The 24,189-nt window shown below is 51.2% G+C and overlaps 2 protein-coding genes across 2 annotated transcripts in view; one reads left to right on the top strand and one right to left on the bottom strand.

The window, feature by feature from the left end:
• Positions 1-24,189, bottom strand: part of LOC144246355 (uncharacterized) — a 374,059-nt gene that overhangs the window by 222,504 nt on the left and 127,366 nt on the right. The gene's annotated exons all lie outside the window — the stretch shown is intronic.
• On the top strand, positions 11,935-21,858 carry LOC144247630 (uncharacterized). The gene is made up of 2 exons (XM_085565347.1): positions 11,935-12,029; positions 20,409-21,858. Exon 2 carries the CDS (start codon positions 20,435-20,437, stop codon positions 21,254-21,256), a length of 822 nt encoding a protein of 273 aa, XP_085421473.1. The 5' UTR covers positions 11,935-12,029; positions 20,409-20,434; the 3' UTR covers positions 21,257-21,858.

The following is a 24,189-nucleotide window of genomic DNA, read 5'->3' as shown; positions in this document are numbered from 1 at the left end:
TAAGATAAGCGGGCACTGTCCCATAAACGGCACCCAGCAGGGGATACGCAAGCTAAAAGAAAGAATAAGGTGTTACTCACAAAGGGCGACCCCCAAGGACGGGCAGTCAGAGCACAAGGTACACAAAAGAAATGTTGAACAGATATCTGTCCCAATCTGTGATAAATGTAACCGCACAGTATGGACTGGGAGAAGGATGGAGTCAGTGTTTGTAGCATACTTTCAGGCTAACCCATTGTGTTATGACAATAACCACTTGGGAATGTGTGTTATGGGTGGACAGACATACTGGGTCGGGAAGAATTTAAATATGAGACCAAGATGTCCCTCAAAAATGAGCCAAAAATGGACCTTTTAGAGGATTGGGATGACCGCGTTTGTTTGCAATATGACAGGATGTTCTGCTTTTCAAGAACAAAGAGAGAGTGGACCCGGAGAGCAAAATTAAACAGGTATCACAGGAACTAAAAAGACAAGAGGCAGAGATGAGAAAAAGAAGGATGGAGCAAGAAAGGCTGAGAACTCTAAGCGAGCAATATGATCAGCTCAAAAAACAATATACCAGTTGGAGTTTCCCTGCCTCAAATCAAAACCTATTTGTGGATCTGATGCAAGAAACTGCAACAGAATTGGGGCTGTCCAATTGCTGGATCTGCAGAGGGCTCAAGTCTGCAGAGAAGTGGCCTTGAAAAGGTGAGAGCTTAGCTCTAGATCAACTCCTGAAATGGGATAATGCTATAATTGGGACATTTTGCATTAGCAGGGAGGGAAAGGAGCACACTGAAATGGTGGGATACACTTCATGTCTGTCCACTCCAACAGTAAATTCCTTTAACAAAAGCCAGTACCTAGTAGGTACCTAGTAGGGTACTGGAGCTGGGAAAAAGGCACTAAATGTGAATGGAGAGAAAAAAATCGAACACTGCTGGAACAAAGGCTCTGGAGCTAACCCTTACCAATCCTTAGAGAATTGAGAGGATTCTGGAGTAAACCCAAAAACACAAAAGTCAGGTGGAAAGCCCTGAATGGTTTATATTGGATTTGTGGGAAGAAAGCATACAGCAAACTACCTCAGTGGTGGAGAGGATCATGCACTATTCAATTGATCAGACACGTTTTCTTTACCCTACCTCAATCAGAACACAGATCACTAGGGGCCCCCTTATACAAAACTTTGAGCAGAAGAAGGGATTTGAAAAAGAAATTCCCTATCTTTGGTGGGGGTCAGACCTGGGGCGAGAAGTGGCCAGCAGAAAGAATAATAGAGGATTATGGTCCTGCAACATGGGCCCAGGATGAAAGCTGGGGGTATAGGACCCCAATTTATCTGTTAAACCGACTAATAAGACTTTGGGCAGTGGTAGACATGGTCTCTAACCACACCTCAAATGCCCTTGAGCTGTTGTCTAAACAACACTCCCAAATGAGGGCCTTCGTGTATCAAAACAGAATAGCCCTGGACTATTTACTAGCAGAGGGAGTAGGGGTCTGTGGAAAGTTTAATGAATCATAATGCTCTATAGAGATTGATGACTATGGAGAAACCATCAGAGGCCTGTGACAGAAATTAAAAGGGTAGCACATGTCCCAGTACAAAAATGGAACTCCGTACTCCAAGCATCCTGGTGGGATCATCTGTTTGATGGAGCATGGTGGAAAAAGGTAATATTTTTTTATATTGTGTTCAATAGCTGGGATCATATTCCTACCCTGCCTGATACCATGCTTTATCAGGTCGATACACTCAGTAGTGCAGGGTATGCAGGTGGCTGCCATGCCCACAGACCCAGAATGTGCTATGGGAAAAACAAATCAGGTATCAAAAATAATGAAATTGGGGGAGGAAAATCTACATGGTAGGGCAGCAGATGCTTTGGCCAGATTCAAAGAGCAGATACAGGGAGAAGGGGATGTCTACAAATTGTACCAGGGAATTCCAAGACAAGAGTGGGATAATAAGCCTTCAGGGAACTAAGAGGATTATTTCCTTCTTATAAAGAACTAGGAAATGAGATAGTAGTATAGGGTAAAGTCACACATAATTATGTAGAAAGTTTAGAAATCAGGAATTACTATGTTTATGTAGAAGGGGAGGGATTGTTTTGTGTATATGGGATAATTCATGCAGATAAAAATTGCCATATATATTTTATGTATGTATTGGTAAGAAATACCCTTATAAAAAGATTTTTAAGCACACAAGTCAGTGTCCGGGATTGCATCACAGCGTTGAAACCACCTGGACAAGAGGAAGGAGATCTTCATTTACAAATGAATGAATGTGGCCAGCCCAGAGATGGGTGTTCCTCAAGGTGATCCACCAGGATGATGAATACCTGATAAATATCTAAGACTGAGATAGCTGGAGCCATCTGTGAGATACATCTCAATACTGGATTCCTGGATTCTGGGAACACATCGTGGATGTTTATCACTCCCCGGACATGGTTTTGTTCCCTGGATGTTTATCACTCCCCGGCCATGGTTTTGTTCAGCTCCTTGCAGAGAAAGAACTCCACAGGAATATGTGCAGACCTGAAAGGAAGAAAAGGGACTCTGCCTCGGGCAGGAAAAATCATATAAAGACCTCTCAGCAGGACAGTCGGTGTGAAACAGAGGGGACCCTCTGCTGTAGCGATCAGACCTGTGTCTCGCCCAGCACCGGTACCCAGGCTCTGCACTGACCCTTTTTGACTGGATTGTGGCTCTTCTTTTTTTTTTTTCTCTAAATTTATACTTTGATCATTTAATAAATTTTCATTAATTAATAAATTGGAGCATTCATTTATCACAAAGGTAATCCTTTAACTCATTAACAGTTAATAGTGTGTTTAAAAATATGCTTTAAAAAGAAAAAATAAAACCAGCATATTCTGGGGTGGCCACATATGAGTCATCCAATGGCTGATCTGGAAGAGAATTTTCCTTCCAGCAGCCTGGAGAGGAGCTTAAGAAATGCAAATTAACAGTGCTGGGGTAAAGCATGGACAATGTATTTGGGTTTCTTGCCTGGGGCTGGAATTGGGCTGATTCCCTCTGCCCCCTCACCCCAAACTCTGCCATCTCCCACAGATGGAATTTGCACAGCTGAAGGCAGAGCCCATGCTGAGGATCTCTGACTCTGCAACAGAAATGGCTGAAGCTGCAAAGGGAAACAGCAAATGGAGAATGTTGGGAAAACTTCACCAAAATAAGGGAGGGATCATCCCTCTGCCCACTCCAACATCTGCTGTCACAGTCTGTGTTTTATAGGGTGGATTCGAGCATGGGGGTTTTGCTACCACAAATTCAGAAAAATCAGTTAGAATACAAGTATTTGATGTTTACATTAGAGAAAATCAGTCAATTGATGGAGCCCCAGCTGAAGGGAGCACCCCAAAATGGGGAAAAGATGAAGGGCCACCAGAACAAATCCTACAACACCATGGACCAGCCCCTGAGAACCCAAACCAATTCCTATCAGGAGACAGATAAACCATTTATCATTTCAATGGCATCATTAAATTACAAGCTGTCCTCCAAATAAGAACCAACCAGACAACTCCAACTCCTGACCTTCCTGCTGACCAAGCCACTGAAATGAGGAACACAACATTTCACCAGGGGATGGGATCAGATTATCTGTTAGCAGAAAAAGGAGGAGTTTATGGAAAACTCAGTGACTCAAACTGCTGTTGGCAAAGAGATGACCAAGGAAAACTGGTGAAAAAGCTAACAAAGGAAATAAGAAAGCAGCTCATGTTCTGGCCCAAATGTGGAAAGGATGGGAATGGGACACGATTTTGTGGTGCACTGGCAGACCATGGGTTAAACGAATGCTGCTTCTCCTCTTCTGTGCTGCAGCAACTCTCATCTTTTTACCATGCTCCACACCTTGGCAGTGCAGCTCATCCAGAAGCTGAGCCAGGGCATGCAGGTGGCAGCCAGGCCTCCTGATCCACAAACGGCTACAAAAGGACAGGGAATGAGGGCAGTGAGAATAATCCCAAAACCAAAGAGGACCCGAGAAGAACAAAACAGAGTCAAGGAGTGAATCTGCCTGGAGATAGGGCCAGGCACTTGTAGATAAGGAAGCAACGTGAGAAACCATCAGTTCAATTAAATGTTACAAATCGACCCAGACAGCTGCTCAAAGTCCCGCTACATTCCCGAACTTCGAGGAGAAGAACAAAGACTTAACAGAGCCATGAATATCGGCTGTTCTACAAAAGGAGGGTGCACATTAACGAGGACAGGCTCCAGGCGCATCGGGAAGTCGGAACCTTCCAAGGAACTCAGCCGGTGGGCAAAGGCAGAGGGAGATGCGGCCGGGAAAATGAGGATAAAAAGGAGGCTGCGGACTACAAGCACGGCAGAGAGCGCACGGCAAATGCCCCACGGCCTCTGCCCCTGCTCGGCAATAAAGTCACTTTGACAGGACTCCTCGCTCTCCCCCGGGCACACGAACCTCCGGCGACGGGAATTTCCCCGCCCGCTCCCGGCCGCGGGGCAGCCCCTCTGTCCCACCCACAGCAGCCGGGCCGAGCCAGCGCTGCTCCGGCAGCGGCTCCTGCCCGGCCCCGGCGGGAAGGAGACCGCGGGCAGCCGCTCCCGCAGCGCCCTCAGCCCGGGGCCGGCACGGGCCGGACACGGCACCGGCGAGCCGCGGGAGCCCCCTGCCGCCCCCTCCGCCCGCAGCCAGCCCCGAGCCCCCGCAGAGCCCAGCGCGGCTCCCACCTGCGCCGGGGCCGCCTCCGAGCTCCGCCGCCGCCGCCTCACCGCGCTCCGGCCGCTGCCGCCGCTGCCGGGCCCGCACAGCCGCTCGGCCAATGGCGGCGCTGGGCGGCCACGGCCGCCCTCAGCCCGCCGCCGGGGCCGCGCCGCGCCCCGCTCCCACCAATCAGCGCGCCGCAACCGCGACTGACGGCACCGGCGGCCAATGGCAGCGAGCTCGGGGCGGGCTCTGCGCACGGCCCCGCCTCGCCCCGCGCTCTCGGCGCCCCCGGGCTGCGTGAGGGGAAAGCCGGAGATGAGCAACAGCCCCGGCACGGGCCCGGGCCGAGCCGGGATTGAGCTGCCCACACAAACAAACTTCTCCGCGCCTCCCGCCACGGCTTTCCCGGCCCTGCGCCTCCCGTGCCTCCGCCTCTGCGGGAAGCCCAGGAGCCTCACTTCTCCTGCCCCTCGTTAGCGCATCAGTGCTTCGCTTTGATTTCCCCCGAAAAGGGAAACCTGCCCCAAGCCCTGTGGGTGGGTGGGGCAGGGGAGAGATTTCTGGCGGAAAACTCCAAAGACTCGGAGCAGGAGAAGGAGAAGTCAGTGCAGAGCCTTAAATGCAGCTTTCCCCACGCCTCCCTGCTCCCAGCTGCACCTCCTCCCCCGGCAGGGCAGGAGACAGGGAATGGGGCCATGCTCAGCTCATCCCCCGGGGCTTCTCCCTCTGCTCAGGGACAGGAGTCGTTCCCTGCTGCACCCTGCGCTCTCTCCCGGCCGAGACTTCTCCAGGAACTTCTCGGAGCGGAGTCCATCCCCTGGGCACAGCCCCCTCCGAGTGCTGCAGCGTGGGTCACTGTGCCACGGGCTCAGTCCTGCCAGGACAGGCTGCTCCAGCGGGGCCCCTCTGCCCGCGGGCTCACAGCTCCTCTCAGGCATCGCCGAGCTCCAGCCCGGCTCCTGCAGGGGCTGCAGGGGATCTCTGCATCCCCATGGACCTGCAGGGGATCTCTGCATCCCCATGGACCTGCATGGGGATCTCTGCATCCCCATGGACCTGCAGGGGATCTCTGCATCCCCAGGGACCTGCAGGGGATCTCTGCATCCCCATGGACCTGCAGGGGATCTCTGCATCCCCAGGGACCTGCAGGGAGATTTCCGCAGCCCCATTGTAATATATGTTATGGAATAATTCGTGCTTATATAAAATATGCATCAAGTCAGTTGTGCTTGTACAAAAAGATTCTTAAAGTTTTAAATGACCAGTGGCTGCAGCCGGGGCTGGAGAAACCACAGTTGGCAGAGAGAGAAAGACCTAATTTACAAATGAAAAAAGGTAGCTCGGTGCAGAGATGGGCGCTTTCCGGGGACAATCCAGAAGACTCCCAACGTTTAACCCCTGGTCTGCCGGGGAGCCAGAAAACCGTGTCTCATTCCCATCCTTTCCATGCTTAGACCCATACAGAAACTGCTTTCCTATTTCCTTTATTATCTTTTTCAACACTTTCCCCATGTCATCTCTTTGCCAGCAGCAGTTTGAGTCATTTAGTTTTCCTCAAACTGCTTTTTTCCTGCACACAGATAATCTGATCCCATCCCCATGTGAAATGTTGTGTTCCTCATTTCAGTGGCTTGGTCGGCAGGAAGGTCAGGAGCTGGAGCTGTCTGGTTGGTTCTTATTCCGAGGACAGCTTTTAATCTAATGATGCCATTGAAATGATAAATTGTTTCTCTGTCTCCTGATAGGAATTTGTGAAAAATGCCAATCACTTGGTTTTTAGAATTTTAAAAGTTTAATAATAATAAAATGGTGGAAAAAATAGGAATAGAATTAGACTGATAAAAATTTAGAGTTAAGACAATTACAAGACAATAAAAAAGAAAGAATATCTGAGGTCCAGATGCTCTCTGGTACTTAAGCCAAGAGGAATGTACCTTGTGAATAAAGGAATCACCCCTAAAACAATACACTGTTGCATATTCATATATCCTTCATGGTTATGCATACATTCTATTTGAAACAAAAAACTCTGTCTGTTTTATGTCAACTGCTTTCTTTAATTCCCACGGGGTCTTCGAGTCTGAGCAAGGTGTGAAGAAATCAGCTTCTTCTAATAAGAAAACCATAAATTGCTCTTCTCTGGAGAATTTGCGTGTTCCTTGAAGCGAGTATCTCATTCCTTAAACCCCCCCCCCCCAACACACACATACATAGTTTCTTTTTTAACTACTAAAGCTTCATTTTATCTACAAAGCTACATTTACCATACTGTTATATGTAGCAGATATAATTGGTGCCGATTCTAATATGATATATGTGATATTGAATATTTGTTAGATTTGTTAGAACACTCTAACACTCTACACGTTTGTATTAGGATTCCCCCCCACCCTCGCAGGTGAGACCGGGTGTATATTGGAAACTGATTTACAAGTAAGAAGGTGCGGCTCCCCAGGAGATGGGCCATGGCTGGGGAGATACAGGAACCCCCGGTGCTGATCCTTGCCTGAAGGACCCGAGATGGATATCATGGAAATCCTTGGGCAGACACAGGTGAATGCAGCGTTCCCTCCCGTAAATTTCATCAAGGGATTCAACAAACTCCAGACACTGAATTGTTCTCCCTCATCACCAAAAAAGAAAATCTCATTAACATATAGACTCTTGATGGAAGAAAAGACTGATTGCTGAAATCTTGGCCTCAGGCAGAATTTTCCCTATAAAACCTGCATGTGCCAGGATGGAGGTGTGTGGGCTTAGAGGAAAACCTCTGCTGAGGCTGACCTCTTTGTTGCACACCCAGGGCCGACCCCGGGCTCGGCTCTGTTCTTTCCTTGTGGCTGGCTAGGTAGAATTTGATTGCAAAATAAATATTTTATTTTTTAATTTAATTTGTCTAGACAAACTTTAATTTATAACAGTTATAATACATAAAACGAAGAATCCCCATTTCTTCCACCATCCCATGCTCAATACATTACCCCACTAGTTAGTTTTTAACATTGTTTTCCCATTTTTGGTCTGGTATCTGGGTTGTTTTTTTCTAGGATGACCTCCCCGTTGTCATCTATTTTCAACAATCTGATATATTAAACTTTCCACAAACACCCTTTCATTAGCCAATAAATGGTCTAAAGCCAACCTATTCTGGTACACTGCAGTTTTTGTTTGGCCTTTATGATTTGATATTAATTCCAGTGCCTGAGCAGCTTTGTTTGTTATCTCCTCTATAACAGCGTGGAGGCCTATAATATGATGCAGTATATAATTTGGAGTCAAAACAGAGCTAGATTGCTGTGCTGGTTTCACCTTTTTGTTTATTAATTGTCTTTATACCAAATCTTGGACTATATCTCTAAGATCAAATGTAAAGCAAATCCATCTCTCTCAGACATTCGATGCCCCATCTATTATCACATTTTCCTAATTTCCTTGTAATCCAATATTTTTCCCCATTTTGCCTGCAGGTACTCAATTTGGGTGGGTCTGTGGCTGTTGACATGGGTGTGTGTGACAAAAAGGAACTTTGGGTTCTTTCCGTGTAATACTTTCTGTAACATTTGTGACACGATCTTGCTGCTATCTCAGAAGGGAAAAGACAACAAATGAGAGACAGAAACAGGAATGACAGAGGTCTGGCATGGCTTATACCCCCACCTCCCCTGCCTGTGGGGTTGCTGCCCACAGCAGGTACGTGTGATCTTCTCGCTGGTGAGTACAGTGCTCAATCCAGGCTTGCCCTCTGTTTCCCTTGTCACTCCTTTTTACTGATATTTTTAGGCAAGTCCTTTTTGACACTCCTTAACTGTGGTTTCACATTGTTCCTCAGGTATCTCTCAGTCAACAGGCACTAATAATTCCCATCCACAAAACAGAGTTATTACTTCAGTTGTTTTGAGTTCTATCTGTATTGGGAATTGATTCAGTACTGATACCTCTTGCAACAAGAACATAGATTTTGTGAGATACAACACCAATTATTCTCATAATTTGAACATTCACTTGTCACCCAGCTGGTGTGTCCAGTATTGGGATGAATCACATAAAGTATACAGCATAGCACTGATGGCAATTTCCTTTCTTCCCTGTACAAGTCACAGGCTAAGGCCAGACTATAAGAACTCTTTGACTCAAACACTCCCGATCCTCCTGTTTGAAGTGACAGTGTTCCTCTGCCAAGGAGGTGTCGGAGGCGTCTCAGGGCTTATTCAGGCAGGGCTTAGAACCAGTGATGCAAGCTTTGCCTTATTTCTCAGTTAGGTGTTATTCTTTGTACCTGCCTTGGATCATTTGGGTCTTCCCAAACCATTACCACCCAGTCCTGGTTGAAAGTCAATTTGGTGTCACCAGTTTAGATGTGATAGTCCATTCCTCACGTTTCTTCACAAGTCCTCTGCCTCTGTTTCCCACTTTCTCTAACAACCTGAATACCACCTTCTTTCAACTACTCAAAAAGTCCTTTCTCTCACAATACCATTCAACACAATCCACCTCCCTCCAAGGAGATAAAGTAAAGCTCAAAATAAACAATCTACATTATATACACTTCCATTAATCTACATTTACTCACTTTTATTTTTCACTCACTCTCACATACAACAAGAAGATACCTTTCACTTTCAAACAGTCTACATTACATATCTACATCCTGAGTGCTCATGGAATGTTAATCCATCAACCCAGCATGTTTAATCCTGGATGTCTCTCAACCCAGCAGAATTTTAGGTGTTAATGTTACTGTTGTCCAACCCCAGATCCCCGTGGGCATATCCTCAATCTGGCAACCCTGGGTGCTCTTGGAATGCAAATCCCTCAACCCAGCAGGTTTAATCCTGGATGCTCTTGGGCACACTTATCCCTCAATCCAGCAGAATTTTTTGGGGCCCCTTATTTGTTCTTTTTTTTTCAAATTTTTTTCCACCTGTTTTTCCACTGCCAGGAAAACTTTTGGCTTCTCTCCACGAGGTTCCACTTCTTCCCTAAGACCCAGTCCCAGTTTCCCCGGGGTGGGGGGGATTCTCTCTTTTTTATCACTCCCTTGGTCTCTTTACTGGCCGCTTTTCTCACGAAAAAGACAAAACACAGCATGAGAGACTGCAGCAATCACTCATTCCCCCCTTATCCACCCCATCCCAACAAATACTCACCTGTCCTTTGTCCTTGGGTCTTGGTTCTTCGTGTACACTTTAGTCTCAGGGGCTAATTACCAAGGGTTTAGGGAATCCTTTCCCTTTTCTTTGTTTTATTGTCTCCTTTTGCCCATGGATCATAACCTGTGTCTGTGGTCACACACCAGGGGAACAGAGCGAGGCTGCCTAAATAGGGCAGGACCCGTCTTCCTCACCCTGACTCTCCTCAGGCCCCGGCAGAGAGGTGTTAGAAACCATCTTTGCCACCATAGTTGTGAAAAACGCCAATCACTTGGCCTTGAAAATTTTAATAATAATAACATAGTTATTAAAATACTAATACAATTAGAGTGATAAAAATTTAGAGTTAGGACAATTAAACACAATAAAAACAAAAGACTTAAGGATGTCTGGATGCTCTTGGGAACTTAAGCCACAACATGCATACTTTGTGAACAAAGGGATCACCCTTAAAATTACACTATTGCATATTCATATATCCTTCATGGTTATGCATACATTCTATTTAAAACAAGACACTCTGACTGTTCTATGACAAGTGTTTCCTTTAATCTCCATGGCGTCTTTGAGTCTGAGCAAGGGATGAAGAAATTTGCTTCTTCTGATAAGAAAGCCATAATTTCCTATTCACTGGAAGACTTAGGTGTTCTGTGATGGTTACCTCAAAGCGAGTATCTCATGCCTTAAAAGAAAAGCCACATAGATATTTTATGTTTTAACTACTAAAGCTTCATTTTAACTATGAAACTACATTTACCATGCTATTAAAATGTTAATACAGCACTACTAATTAAACTAACATATATGCATTCTTCATGTTGGGTGTCTGCTGGATTTTCCCCGGAAAGGACCCATCTCTGCACAAAGCCACCTTTTTTCATTTCTAAATTAAGTCTTTCTTTCTCTGCCAACTGTGGTTTCTCCACCCCGGCTGCAGCCACTGGTCATTTAAAACTTTAAGAATCTTTTTGTACAAGCACAACTGACTTGATGTATATTTTACATAAGAACGAATTATTCCGCAACATATATTAGAATGGGGCTGCAGAGACCCACCGGCAGATCCATGCGGCTGCAGAGACCCACCTGCAGATCCATGGGGATGCAGAGATCCCCCTGCAGGTCCGTGGGGATGCAGAGATCCCCTGCAGTTCCATGGGGATGCAGAGATTCCCATGCAGGTCCAGGGGGATGCAGAGATCCCCTGCAGGTCCATGGGGTTGCAGAGATCCCCTGCAGCCCCTGCAGGAGCCGGGCTGGAGCTCGGCGATGCCTGAGAGGAGGCTGTGAGCCCGCGGGCAGAGGGGCCCCGCTGGAGCAGCCTGTCCTGGCAGGACTGAGCCCGTGGCACAGTGACCCACGCTGCAGCACTCGGAGGGGGCTGTGCCCAGGGGATGGACTCCGCTCCGAGAAGTTCCTGGAGAAGTCTCGGCCGGGAGAGAGCGCAGGGTGCAGCAGGGAACGACTCCTGTCCCTGAGCAGAGGGAGAAGCCCCGGGGGATGAGCTGAGCATGGCCCCATTCCCTGTCTCCTGCCCTGCCGGGGGAGGAGGTGCAGCTGGGAGCAGGGAGGCGTGGGGAAAGCTGCATTTAAGGCTCTGCACTGACTTCTCCTTCTCCTGCTCCGAGTCTTTGGAGTTTTCTGCCAGAAATCTCTCCCCTGCCCCACCCACCCACAGGGCTTGGGGCAGGTTTCCCTTTTCGGGGGAAATCAAAGCGAAGCACTGATGCGCTAACGAGGGGCAGGAGAAGTGAGGCTCCTGGGCTTCCCGCAGAGGCGGAGGCACGGGAGGCGCAGGGCCGGGAAAGCCGTGGCGGGAGGCGCGGAGAAGTTTGTTTGTGTGGGCAGCTCAATCCCGGCTCGGGCCCGGGCCCGTGCCGGGGCTGTTGCTCATCTCCGGCTTTCCCCTCACGCAGCCCGGGGGCGCCGAGAGCGCGGGGCGAGGCGGGGCCGTGCGCAGAGCCCGCCCCGAGCTCGCTGCCATTGGCCGCCGGTGCCGTCAGTCGCGGTTGCGGCGCGCTGATTGGTGGGAGCGGGGCGCGGCGCGGCCCCGGCGGCGGGCTGAGGGCGGCCGTGGCCGCGCAGCGCCGCCATTGGCCGAGCGGCTGCGCGGGCCCGGCAGCGGCGGCAGCGGCCGGAGCGCGGTGAGGCGGCGGCGGCGGAGCTCGGAGGCGGCCCCGGCGCAGGTGGGAGCCGCGCTGGGCTCTGCGGGGGCTCGGGGCTGGCTGCGGGCGGAGGGGGCGGCAGGGGGCTCCGGCGGCTCGCCGGTGCCGTGTCCGGCCCGTGCCGGCCCCGGGCTGAGGGCGCTGCGGGAGCGGCTGCCCGCGGTCTCCTTCCCGCCGGGGCCGGGCAGGAGCCGCTGCCGGAGCAGCGCTGGCTCGGCCCGGCTGCTGTGGGTAGGACAGAGGGGCTGCCCCGCGGCCGGGAGCGGGCGGGGAAATTCCCGTCGCCGGAGGTTTGTGTGCCCGGAGGAGAGCGAGGAGTCTGTCAAAGTGACTTTATTGCCGAGCAGGGGCAGAGGCCGCGGGGCATTTGCCGTGCGCTCTCTGCCGTGCTCGTAGTCCGCAGCCTCCTTTTTATCCTCATTTTCCCGGCCGCATCTCCCTCTGCCTTTGCCCACCGGCTGAGTTCCTTGGAAGGTTCCGACTTCCCGATGCGCCTGGAGCCTGTCCTCGTTAATGTGCACCCTCCTTTTGTAGAACAGCCGATATTCATGGCTCTGTTAAGTCTTTGTTCTTCTCCTCGAAGTTCGGGAATGTAGCGGCACTTTGAGCAGCTGTCTGTGTCTATTTGAAACATTTATTGGACCTGATGGTTTCTCCCCTTATCTACAAGTGCCTGGCCCTATCTCCAGGCAGATTCACTCCTTGACTCTGTTTTGTTCTTCCCGGGTCCTCTTTGGTTTTGGGATTATTCTCGGTGCCCTCATTCCCTGTCCTTTTGTAGCCGTTTGTGGATCAGGAGGCCTGGCTGCCACCTGCGTGCCCTGGCTCAGCTGCTGGATGAGCTGCACTGCCAAGGTGTGGAGCATGGTAAAAAGATGAGAGTTGCTGCAGCACAGAAGAGGAGAAGCAGCATTCGTTTGACCCCTGGTCTGCTGGGGAGCCGGGGAACCGTGTCCCATTCCCATCCTTTCCATGTTTGGACCAATACATAAAGTGCTCTCCTATTTCCTTTGTTATCTTTTTTAGCAGTTTTCTCTTGTCATGTCTTTGCCGACTGCAGTTTGAGCCACTTTGTTTCCCCCAGACTCCTGTTTTTTCTGCTCACAGATAACCTGATCCCATCCTTTGGTGAAATGTTGTGTTCCTCATTTTAGTGGCTTGGTCGGCAGGAAGGTCAGGAGCTGGAGCTGTCTGGTTGGTTCTTATTCCGAGGATAGCTTGTAATCTAATGATGCCATTGAAATAATAAATGGGTTCTCTGTGTCCTGATATTAATTGATTCGGGTCCCAGGGGCTGGTCCATGGTGTTGTAGGATTTGTTCTGATGGTCCTTTAATTCTTTTGCCCATTTTTGTGTGTTCCCTCCATCCGGGGCTGTGTCAATTGATTGCTTTTTTCTAATTACATTATCAAATAGTTGAATTCCAACTGATTTCCTTGAACTTGTTATAGCAAAATCCCCAGTGCTCTGATACACCCTGTACAGCACAGACAGTGACAGCAGATGTTGGAGTGGGCAGAGGGATGATCCCCCCCTTATTTTAGTGAAGTTTTCCCAACATTCTCCATTTGCTGTTTCCCTTTGCAGCTTCAGCCGTTTCTGTTGCAGAGTCAGAGATCCTCAGCATGGGCTCTGCCTTCAGCTGTGCAGATTCCATCTGTGCAAGCAGGCAGAGCTTGGGGTGAGGGGCAGAGGGAATCAGCCAATTCCTGCCTCAGGCAAGAAGAGCCAGGTACATTGTCCCCACTTTGCCCCAGCAGTGTTAATTTGCATTTCTGAAGTTCCTTCTGGGTGCCTGGAATGCAGCTTCTCTTCCAGAGGAGCTTCAGCAGCCTCACATGTGCCCCCCCCACAACCTGCTGCTTTTTTTTTTTTTCCCCTTCAAATGATCCATTTAATATTTGTGACATAAAGGGTGACCTTTAAATCTCTTCTATTTTTGTGAAGTACAGCCTAAAGGTGAATGTTGAAAAACCCAGAAAAAAATTTTTGTATCTCTTACAGAAACATACTCAAACAATTCCAAGGCAATTCAGTTCTTTTCTACTTCTCCTTGGAGTAAAAATTCATTTTCACATCTCTGACCCAAACCTAACCGGCAATATAGAAGAGGGATTATTAGAAAAATATACTCTAATTCTCTAAACTTTGCATTGGAACTGCAGGAAAAAGAAAAACTCCACCAATAGGTTTAGTGTTAGAGTCAAGGCATTCCTTGATTCTGGCCAGGATGTGCAACAGAAATCATTCCATCCCCACACAGCCCGGGTGTGCAAAGAAAATTGTTCCATGACATGTGGGTTTTAGTCTATTTTTCCCAAACTGGATACAGTCTAAATGCATTGGTTTAATGTTCTGTAGTTTCAAGTTGTGCAGTTTTTAGTATTTGGTTTCCTGTTGGACCCGGATTTCTTTGCTTGTGCTGTTAATGAGGTGGGAAGTGCTGGATTTCCTTCTCAGCCTTTTGCAGACCAGGTGTCTGCAGCCCTGCCGGGGGCAGTGTCTGGGGTAGGTGTTGGTTGCTGTTTGCTGCTGGGGTTGATGTTTTGCTGCTGGTCGTTATCTTTGTGGGTATCTTTTGGGCCATTCCCAGTGTGTTGAGATGTTAAACTCATCTCCACTGAGTGGTGTAACATCCCTTAACAAAACCTTTAACATTTGTTTCCCCAAGGCCAAGGCAAAGCAAGCCTGAGTAGAGAAATCAAAGGTTAACAATGTTCAAGTCTATGAGCTGGTCTATTTTCCATGGATGCACTGGCAGGCAGGGCAGTGTGTGAGTGTGAGTGAGAGCCAGAGTGGAATTGTCCCGGTGTGTCCCCAGCAGCTGTGGCAGTGCAGGCCCAGAGAGCACTGAAGCTGCAGCAGTGGCAGCAAGGGCTGGCCCCGGTGGCTGGAGCTGCCCAAGGAGGGTGGCCAGGCCGAGGATTTCAGCAGAGGAGGTGTGGGCAGGCCCAGGGCCTTGCCCCGCTGTGGAGCCCTGGCTGCTGCTGCGCTGCCTTCAGTGCAGGCTCAGGGGGGCCTCCCATCCTCCTGCTGCAGGCGGGAAGTGCAAATCTCCGGGGCTGCAGAGACCTGGAGCCCAGGCTGAGGGGTCCCCCCGTGTTCAGCTGTGCTGGCGGCTGTTTCTGGCCTCGGGGCCCCTTGGCATGGGCCACGCCACTTGGCCACCAGTGGTGCTGCTTTGCACTCCTTAGGCAGAGCCCATGTCCTGCTTGGATGTTGGCAGCAGCAAAGTGCCAAGGCAGGCTCTGTGCCAGCCCAGCTTCCTGGGGGAGAGATTGCACCAGAGACAGGATTCTGGCCACAGACTGCTTTAAATGTGCATCCCTTATCTCCACCCTGCACTAGGTGGAGAATTCCCAGGGTAAGGAATTCCTGATATCAATTGCAAGGGGAAATAATTGAATATCTGCCTTGGGTCTGGCTCTTCTTCTTGCCCAAGCCAATGGCAAAAGCCGTACCCATGGCATCTTGGTTTCTATCCCCAGCTTCCAAAGGTGTTTCTTTCTTTCCCCATTCATTTTTTGTACTCAGCCTGAGCTGTGGGGGTGCCAAGGGTTCTGGAGGTCCCACTGTATTCCTAAAGCTGCCATAACCCCCTGGAGGATCTTTCCTGTCAAATGAGTTCTGCTCTCTGAGTCTGTTGCTTCCACAATCCCTTTTATTGGAATTATGTCTTATAAAAATACCTTAATAAGTGATCCAGTGGTTGCTGAGCAATCAGAATTGCTTTTGCCCCACTGTTAGGTGAGATGGTGTCACCAGAAGATATTGAAGCCTTCCTGCTCAGGGCATTTCAGTGCCAGGCTCTTACAAGCACACACAGCTGTGCTGGTTGAGCTGACCATGGGGGGTAACCTGTGCTTTGTCTGATTCCCTTTCCTCAATAACAGCTTGTCTTGGAACTCTTTTCCCTTCTGCTGCCCTTGAAGAGCCATCCACAAAGACATTTTCTGCCTCAGGCCAGGCAATGTCTCCTGAATCTCCCCCAGGCTGGGTCTGGAGCTGTGTCACTTGAATGCAGTGCTGGGTTTCTTCCCAGCCCCTCTGTGGGCTGTTCAAACAGGAGGCTGGGTTAAACCCTTCCCCTGTGCTCAGTTCTGAATCCTCCTGTGCCACTGCACAAGTTTCACACTGTAATAACCGAGCACTGCTCATCCGTTGCGAGGCTCTTTTGGTTATCAAAGCTTGAACTTGATGGCAGACTGGAACAATTGGAGATCCTGTTGTCAACAGGTTTTGGGCCTCGGTTCCCGGTGAAGCTGTGGCTGCACAATTCTGCAGACATGAGGCCACTTTGGCCACTGGGTGAAACATTTTGGCCCAAGAATTCCTTTGGCATGGCCCTGTTGAACATTCACCTGCAATTCCAATTTCTTTTCTGAGTCTGGAAGAGCCCCAGCTGAGACATCAATATTTTTGGTTCTTCATTTTCCCAAGTTTTGCTCACTTTCTCCTGTCCATACCACAGCATGGAGGCTGTGTGATGTTAAAAATTCCTACAATGTCCTGGCTGGGAAGAGAATCCTCAATCCGGGCTGTGTAATTCCCTGTTAATCCTCAGTATTGTCTCAGCTCCTTTTTGGTCCTGGGAAATGTTACTTCTGAGATTGCCCAGACTCTCTCTGGGTCAATCTACCCAGAATCTTCAGTCCCAGTGTTTACCAAATATTTAACCTCTTTCTGCATCATTAGCACTTCTTTTTCAGATACTCAAAAGGTATTTTTTAGATTGCAAATTGAGCTATTTCACAGGGGCTTTGTCTGCCACTTCTCCTTGTCCTCCTCATTGGAGCCATCTGATTCCCTGACTGGCAGGATAGGAGTGCTGTAGGGAGACATCCCTGGCTCCAAGAGCCCTGCCTTTAGCAGGGACTCCATACCAGGCTGTGAGCCCTTCCTTCCCTCCCCTGGAACAGGGTGTTGCTTTTAGACACCACTTGTCCTGGTTGCTTCCAAGTAATGTGGAGAGGCTCCACATCAAATTTTCCCCCTGGGGGTGCCCACACCTCTGGGTTCCCTTCAGCACAGGCCTTGCCAGACATTTGACACAAAGGTACAGCAGCAGTAGCCTCTGTATCACCTTTTACAATATTAAAATGCCACCATCAAATTCCTTCCTGGTTCATAAAAATGACAGTAGGAAGAGAAATAAATTAGTTTATTTCAAACCTATCCCTCACAGCTCCTAATAGTGATTAAACAAATGATACCAGCTCAGCTTTCGCATCTATTCCCTTAATAATTAAACATTCCTTTACAATTTTCCCCCCTTAGGTGTAAGATTCAGAGTGGATGGAGAGGCCCCTGTGTCCATCAGGAGAGGCCTCCTCTGGATGCAGACCCAGCCTGAATGTTCTGCAGGGCTCCAGTGTGGTGGGTCCCCGGTGGGATGGGAGCTCAGAGAGCCCTGACAATCCATGTCCATGCAGGGGTGGACTTGCTGCTGCTGAGGGTGCTGCTGTCTGTGCTTGCAGTGTCCTTGTGGGCTGCAGCTGGAGCCCTGACTCCTTCCCAGGGGCTGTTTGGGTGGGCTCTGCCCTGGCCAGGAGGGCAATGCCTCTGCCAGGTGCTTGTGGCCGACCCCGTCATGCCCTGGGTGCTGGGGCCCCCTTGGGCCCTGGGGTTGATCCCTCAGGGGCTGTGGGAACTCTGCCATGGCCTTTGCCTTCAGCTTGGCCTTTTGCTCATCCCTTCTTGCCTTCAGCTGCTGTGCCTTTGTGCCCAAGTGCTGCAGGGCCTTCTTGTGCCACTCCTGCAGCCCCGGTCACTGCCTGTGGGTGCTCATCCTCTGAGAGCTGCTGAGCTTTCTGCAAAACCTTTCCTTTCTGCAGGGACCCAAAGCAAATCCTGAACAGCAAATCCTGATCCTTCCATGTGCACTCTGCATTTCCCAGCTGTTCCTTTGTTTTCCCCGTTGTGCTCAGGGTCCCTGCCCAGCCCGTGTGGCAGAGCCGGTGCCTGTCCTGCCGCAGTGTCCAAAGGCGGCCCCCCCGGCGGGCAGGGCCGGCAGCTCCCCGGGGCCGGGCAGCGGCCGGGGCGTCCCGCAGCCTCCTGGGGGCCGGGGGCCACTGCCGGCCCTGCCCGGGGCTGGTGGGGTCAGGCAGCGCCCGGCGCTGAGCCCCGGCTGCCCCACAGCCCCGGCCCGGCCCCGCAGCTCCCCACAGGCCCCAGCCCGTGCTCCCGGTGCCGCACCTCTGCGCCCGGTGCTGCCGCTGCCACCGCAGAGAAACCCCTGGCATCCTGACCTTCTTCTTCTCCTCTCCTGGAAACCGGGGATGGAAAGGATCTGGATCAGCTGGCAAATTGTGAGGATAAAACAGTGCTGGAAAACAAAACAATCCAGAGTATTTTTCTCTTCCTCCTCTTTCCTCATCCTTTTTCTTACCACACAGATTCCTCCTGCTGCTTCTTGCCTGAACAATATTGCTGCACTCTCCTTCACCCAATCCCTTCCCAGCACACCAACATCATCCATCCCCTGTTGTCCAAATCCCTTCTCCACTTCCCTTGTTGCCTCCCTGGGTGTCCATGTCCTTAATTACCTCTGGGGGAATGTGTAAACTACCTCAACATTCTCCCAAGGGACCCTTCAGAGACATTTTGGGATCATCATCCCTTTGGCCAGGACCCCTCCCTGGCTTTCCCTTTTCTCCCCTCCATGGGTGCCCTGCCATGTTCACTCCCCGAGGATCCCAGGGCACTCACTGATGAGATTTTCAGTGCTCTCTCCCTGCTGACTCTTCACAGACCCCCCTGATGTGTCACTCGTCTGTCTCCTGGTCACTCCCGGGTCCCCAATCAATCCCCGGTGCCGCCGCCATCCAAGGGAGGCGATCACCCAAAGTGGGTGAGGCACCTTCAGCTGCACTCCCTGCCCGCCGCCCCGGAGGGTGGAAGGAATTCGGGATGAACCCCAGGGTGTGTGGAAAAATAGACATCAGCAGAGGATTCTGTCCACAAAGCAGACAGAGGAGTCCTGTGAAAGTAATTTCATTCTTAAAAATGGGAGAGGCCAAGGGACATTCCCCATGGGATCTCTCCAATTGTTGGAGGACACAGTCTCTTTTTCATCTGAACTTTCCTGGCCACATCTCCCTCTGCTTTCCCCACTGGCTGAAGTTCTTGAGAGCTACAGACTTCTCAGTCCACCTACTAGATACCCACCTTGATATGTTCCCTGCTGTTATATAGGAAATTATATTTATGGCTCTGTTAAGTATTTGTTGTTGTTCTTCTGGAAGTTCGTGAATTGTGCAGGACCTTGGCTGAGCAGCAGTTTGTGTCATCAATTGATAACATTTTCTGAAACTGATGGTGTCTCCTGTCATTTCCTTATGTACAGGTTCCTGGCCGTATCTCCGGGCAGCTTCAGAGCATCTGTTTGTAAAGACACTTTCTTGTTGTTCCTTTCGTGGGTTCCCCGTTTGTGGGACATCCCCCCTGGAGCAGGGTGTCCCCTCTGTGCTGCAGCCCCAGGGCTCGGGCAGAGCTCAGCCAATCAGAGCCCGCGGCGCTGATGACTCACCAGTTGCCAGGCAGACTCGCAGCTCCCCGCGTTCCCCACCTGGACCCACCTGCGCCCCCCCCCCGGCCCCATGGCCCCGCGAGGGGAATTTGGGGAGGTGGGAGTGGGGCAGCGCCAAGGCCGGGCCCCCCCGCGCTGTCCTGGCGGGAGCGGCTGCAGTGGGGACCGAGTGCGGGCGGGAGCGGCCGAGAGCCCAGCGCTGCCCCAGCCCGACCTGCCCCAGCTCCATCCCTGCCCCTGCGCTGGGATGCTGTGGGTGTGGGGGGAAGAGGGAGCCGGCAGTGGGTGCTGGGCCTGGGGGCAGGAGGAGAAGGGAAGGAGAAGCAGGCTTGAGGAACAGAATGGTCAAACGGTGCAGGTGGCAGGAGAGGGTGGGATTGTGCAGGAGAAGGAGGAATAGCAGGAGGAAGAGGAATCTGAGGAAGAGGAGAGACAGAGGAGGAGGAGGAGCAGAAAGAGGAAGCAGCAGAAGGTTCCACCCCTCCCTGTGTCTGCAGCCTCCCCCCAGCCCCAGGAGTGCTGCTCCCCCCACATGCAGCAGGTGACTGTGGAGGGGGATCCACAATTTTCACGGGGTGAATCTTGGTGTTTCTGAGCTTTCTTGGGCTAAATGTTGCTGCTTTGGTTTTATGTGGCAGCTGAATCTTTATGTTTTGGAGGAGGTTTTTCCTGAGCTGTGATGTTTAGGGAGTTTTTGTTCTGTGTCTTGAAGTTTGCAGGATTTTTGGGCTGAATCTTGGTGTTTTGTGTCTTAAGAAACCTTGCTTTCCCTGGGGTTTCTTATAGACACAAGATTCCCAATAACTTCCTCCTTGGGCAAGGAGGAACCTCCAGTCCAAGATGCTCTCCTCTTGTTTTTTCCCCAAACCAGGATTTGACATTACCAGGGCGTGCCTGATGGAGGAGGAAAAGCCCCGGAGATGCTGCAGGAGGAGGAGCTGCAAACCCAGCCCAGGGAGCTGCAGGGAGGAAAGAGCCCCCCTGAGCCAGGAAGGCGAGCGGAGATCCAGGCGGAGCTCGGAGCTGGTGGAGAAGCCTCATGGCAGGGAGAAGCCCCACAAGTGCTTGGAATGTGGGAAGGATTTCAGCCGGAGCTCCAGACTGGTCTGTCATCAGAGGATCCACACTGGGGAGAGGCCCTACGAGTGTGGGGAGTGTGGGAAGAGGTTTAGGACCACTGCCAATCTCCTCGTACATGAGCGGATTCACACAGAGGAGACGCCCTACCGCTGCCCCGACTGTGGGAAGGGCTTCAAGCAAAACTCCAACCTCACTATGCACCGGCGCATCCACACCGGGGAGAGGCCCTACGAGTGTGGGAAGTGTCAGAAGAGTTTCATACACATGTCTGGCCTGATCGAGCACCAGGTGATCCACACTGGGGAACGGCCCTACGAGTGCTTGGAATGTGGGAAGAGCTTTGGGTGGAGCTCTGCCCTGAGAACACACCAGCGGATCCACACTGGGGAACGGCCCTACGAGTGTCCCCAGTGTGGGAAGAGGTTTCAGACCAGCTCCAGTGTCCTCAGACATGAGCGGATTCACACAGAGGAGAGGCCCTACCGCTGCCCCGACTGCGGGAAGGGCTTCAAGCGAAACTGCCACCTCACCATGCACCAGCGCATCCACACCGGGGAGAGGCCCTACGAGTGTGGGAAGTGTGGGAAGAGCTTCTCCACGAGCTCAAACTTGACCACACACCAACGGAGGCACCACTAAGGGAAGCCCTGTGAGTGCCCTGAGTGAGGAAAGAGCTTGGAGTGAGGGAAGAGAGTGAGGGAAGAGCTCAGTGTTACCAGGTGATGTGATGTCATGAAGAATGTGTACCCAATGGGAAATTGTTACCAAAAACAGAGCCCTCTATAAGCCCCATACAAGTCAATCCCTGTATAAACACCTGGTAGACGCAATAAAATTGGCTTTGGTCTAAACTCGTATGTCTCCGTCTGGATGATCCCCAGTGACCCCCGTTGGGCAGAGCCCTGGTGCCCCCGTATGGGGAATAAAACAGAGAGTAAAGCAATGGAGCTGATAAAGGGGCTTGATACCTGAGGTCTGACTGAGCAGAAACTGTATTAGACACAGACACACTTGAAGTCTCCCTGGGCAAGAAGTGACCAGAAAAAATGCTGTGAGACTTTGTGATAAGATAAATGTTCCCAGGTTACTGGATGTCACCAAGAATGTGTATCCAATGGGAAATTGTTACCAAAAACAGAGCCCTCTATAAGCACCATACAAGTCAATCCCTGTATAAACACCTGGTACACTTAATAAAATTGGCTTTGTTCTAAACTCGGATGTCCCCGTCTCTCCATGGTGGATAACCCTGTTGTGGGTGATCCCTGTTGGGTGGGGGAAGGTGCTGGAGGGATTTCTTTCCCTTCTCCTGGTGCTGCCGTGGTTTGGTTGGTAATAAATTCCCTCCCTGTGCCCAGGCTGGGTCTGTTGTCCCCGTGCCGGTGCTCGGGGCGGGATCTCTCCCGTTCCTTCTCTGCACTGCCGGGCCTCTCCTCAGCCAATGAGAGAACGCGGTGGAGAAGAGTCAGCCAATGAGAGCGAGCGGGGCTGATGACTCACCAGTTGCCGGGCAGACCCGCAGCAGGCAGTGTTCCTCACCTGGACCCGCCCTCCCTGCCCAGGGCCGGCCCCGCCGTGGGGTCCCCCCAAGTCCCTCCCCAGTGCCCCCATGAACTGGGCTGGGTTTAACTGGGAAGCTTTACTGGGAACACTGGGAGCAGCGGGCAGGGGCAGAGTGACAGCAGGGCTGGGGGACACTCAATCCCCCCAAAATCAGCGTGGGGATAGAGCCGGGGGGGTGTCCTGGCTGGGCCCGAGGCCACAGGGAGGGGCTGCGGCCGCCGGCGGCTCAGGAGCTCTGTGGGCAGATGTCATGGTTTGACACTGGGAACAGAGCAAAGCAGGCCCAAGCTTAATAATAGAAAAAAACTTTATTAAACTACTACTACTAAAGAAAAGAGAAAACTAAAGAACGGGAAAAAAAAACACACAAAGATCAAATGAAAACCTTGCAAAACATTCCTTCCCCCACCACCCAACTCCAACAAACCACAGTGAGACACAATCTGGACCCCAATCAGGTTTCCACCCTCCAAACAACCGATACTCAGTCTATCGAGGGAACAGAGTCTCTCCTGTGCCACAGACTCCCCCAAGAAACACGGCTCCACATCCTGTGCTTCCATGTCACACATGGCACCGCCCGGAGAAAAAGTTTGCCATGGTGACCCTTCTCCTTTCCATGCACAGTGCTCTCACCACCAATGCATGGATGGACAGACTGCTTTTAGGATTTTTCCTTTCAAGGATGCCCTGCCAAGAGGGGAGAAAAACAACAGTTCAGTTTTCATTGTTTGGGACCACAGTCCCCTCCATTTTCCCCTGGGGCCGAGGGCTCAAGAACAGAGATCTTCTCTTCTCTTTCCTTTCCAGGACTAGGAGGCGCCACCACAAACCCCCTAACTTTTTCTCTGTTCACTCCAATTTTGTCTTTTTCCCAGCTGAAGCAGGTCTCTTGACTCACTGGCATCCTCCCAAAACACAGTCTCTCTCAGAGGAGAAGATTGGTTCAGGTTGTGGCTAACACGGAAAAGTCCAGCCAAAAGCCACTCCTTGTCCCCCTCCCATCCAGAATTCCTCCTTCCAACATCACAGGGTCCAAGGTGTCCCTCTTCCTCTCTTTCAAACCGAGGAGGGGAAGGAAAAATTCACAAGCTTTCATTTCTCAAGGAAGGGTTAAAAGTCCGAACTCCCAGGGATGGCCCGATGCCCGGACATCCAGCAACTCCCACACAACTGGGCACCTTGCAGCTTCCCCCGCTCCGCTGACTGCCACTGTCTCTATTCTCTCTCCCTGTCGGGAGAGAAACTCTGGGCAGGGGGGAACGGAGACATCCCAGATTTCTTCCACATTTCCATCTGCAGGGGCCAGCCCGGTTCCAGTCCCTCCACCCTTCGGAGTTACCTCCATCAGGCCATGGGGCTTCACCTCTCCCACCCGGCTCGTGGCTGGGCAGGGGAGGTTTGCACTGCACGCTGACCGGAACCAAAGAGAGCGAGTTCCCCTGGGAATTCTGCTTTCAACCCCTCTGTGTTCTCAGAGGCGTGCCTACTTTCAATTGGTCAATATCTAAATTGACCTCTTCCTTCCGGAAAAAATTCTCTTTCCGTGTCAAACCACAACATTCGGGAAAGTCCCGCTTCAGCATTCCTCTGTAAACCCCCTTCTCCCCACCCCTGAGCAGTTCCCATTGGACCTGGCCTCTGGGGTGGTTCTGATGTGCCTTAGCTGAACACTGTCTCTATTGTTTAGACCTTCTCTCTTAATTTTGCTGTATAAAACTGTATCTGGGCAATAGCCCGGGGCCTTTGGTCCCTGCTACCATTCAGGCAATACAATCTCTCTGGACAGCATACCATTGGTTTCTCTTGGTCTCTTTATCTCGAATCCTAGCGGCGACCGAGGCAACGCCGCAGCTCGGACCGTGCTAACCCAGATGCTGCCTGGTAAGCCCAGGGCAGCGGGACCGCGGAAAACCCTGGCCCCGGAGGGGACAGCTAGCCGGAGGGTCCCGGGGGGCCGGGGCAGGGACGGGGGACAGCAGCGAGGAACCCTCAAAAGCAACAAGTGG

The sequence above is a fragment of the Lonchura striata genome, chromosome 35 (assembly GCF_050655825.1).
Source record: "Lonchura striata isolate lonStrDom1 chromosome 35, ASM5065582v1, whole genome shotgun sequence".
NCBI lineage: Eukaryota > Metazoa > Chordata > Aves > Passeriformes > Estrildidae > Lonchura > Lonchura striata.
This window is presented reverse-complemented; position numbering and strand designations above follow the sequence as displayed.

Excerpts from the sequence above, each read along its gene's own strand:
- LOC144247630 (XM_085565347.1), top strand. The coding sequence starts at position 20,435 with ATGGAGGAGGAAAAGCCCCGGAGATGCTGCAGGAGGAGGAGCTGCAAA.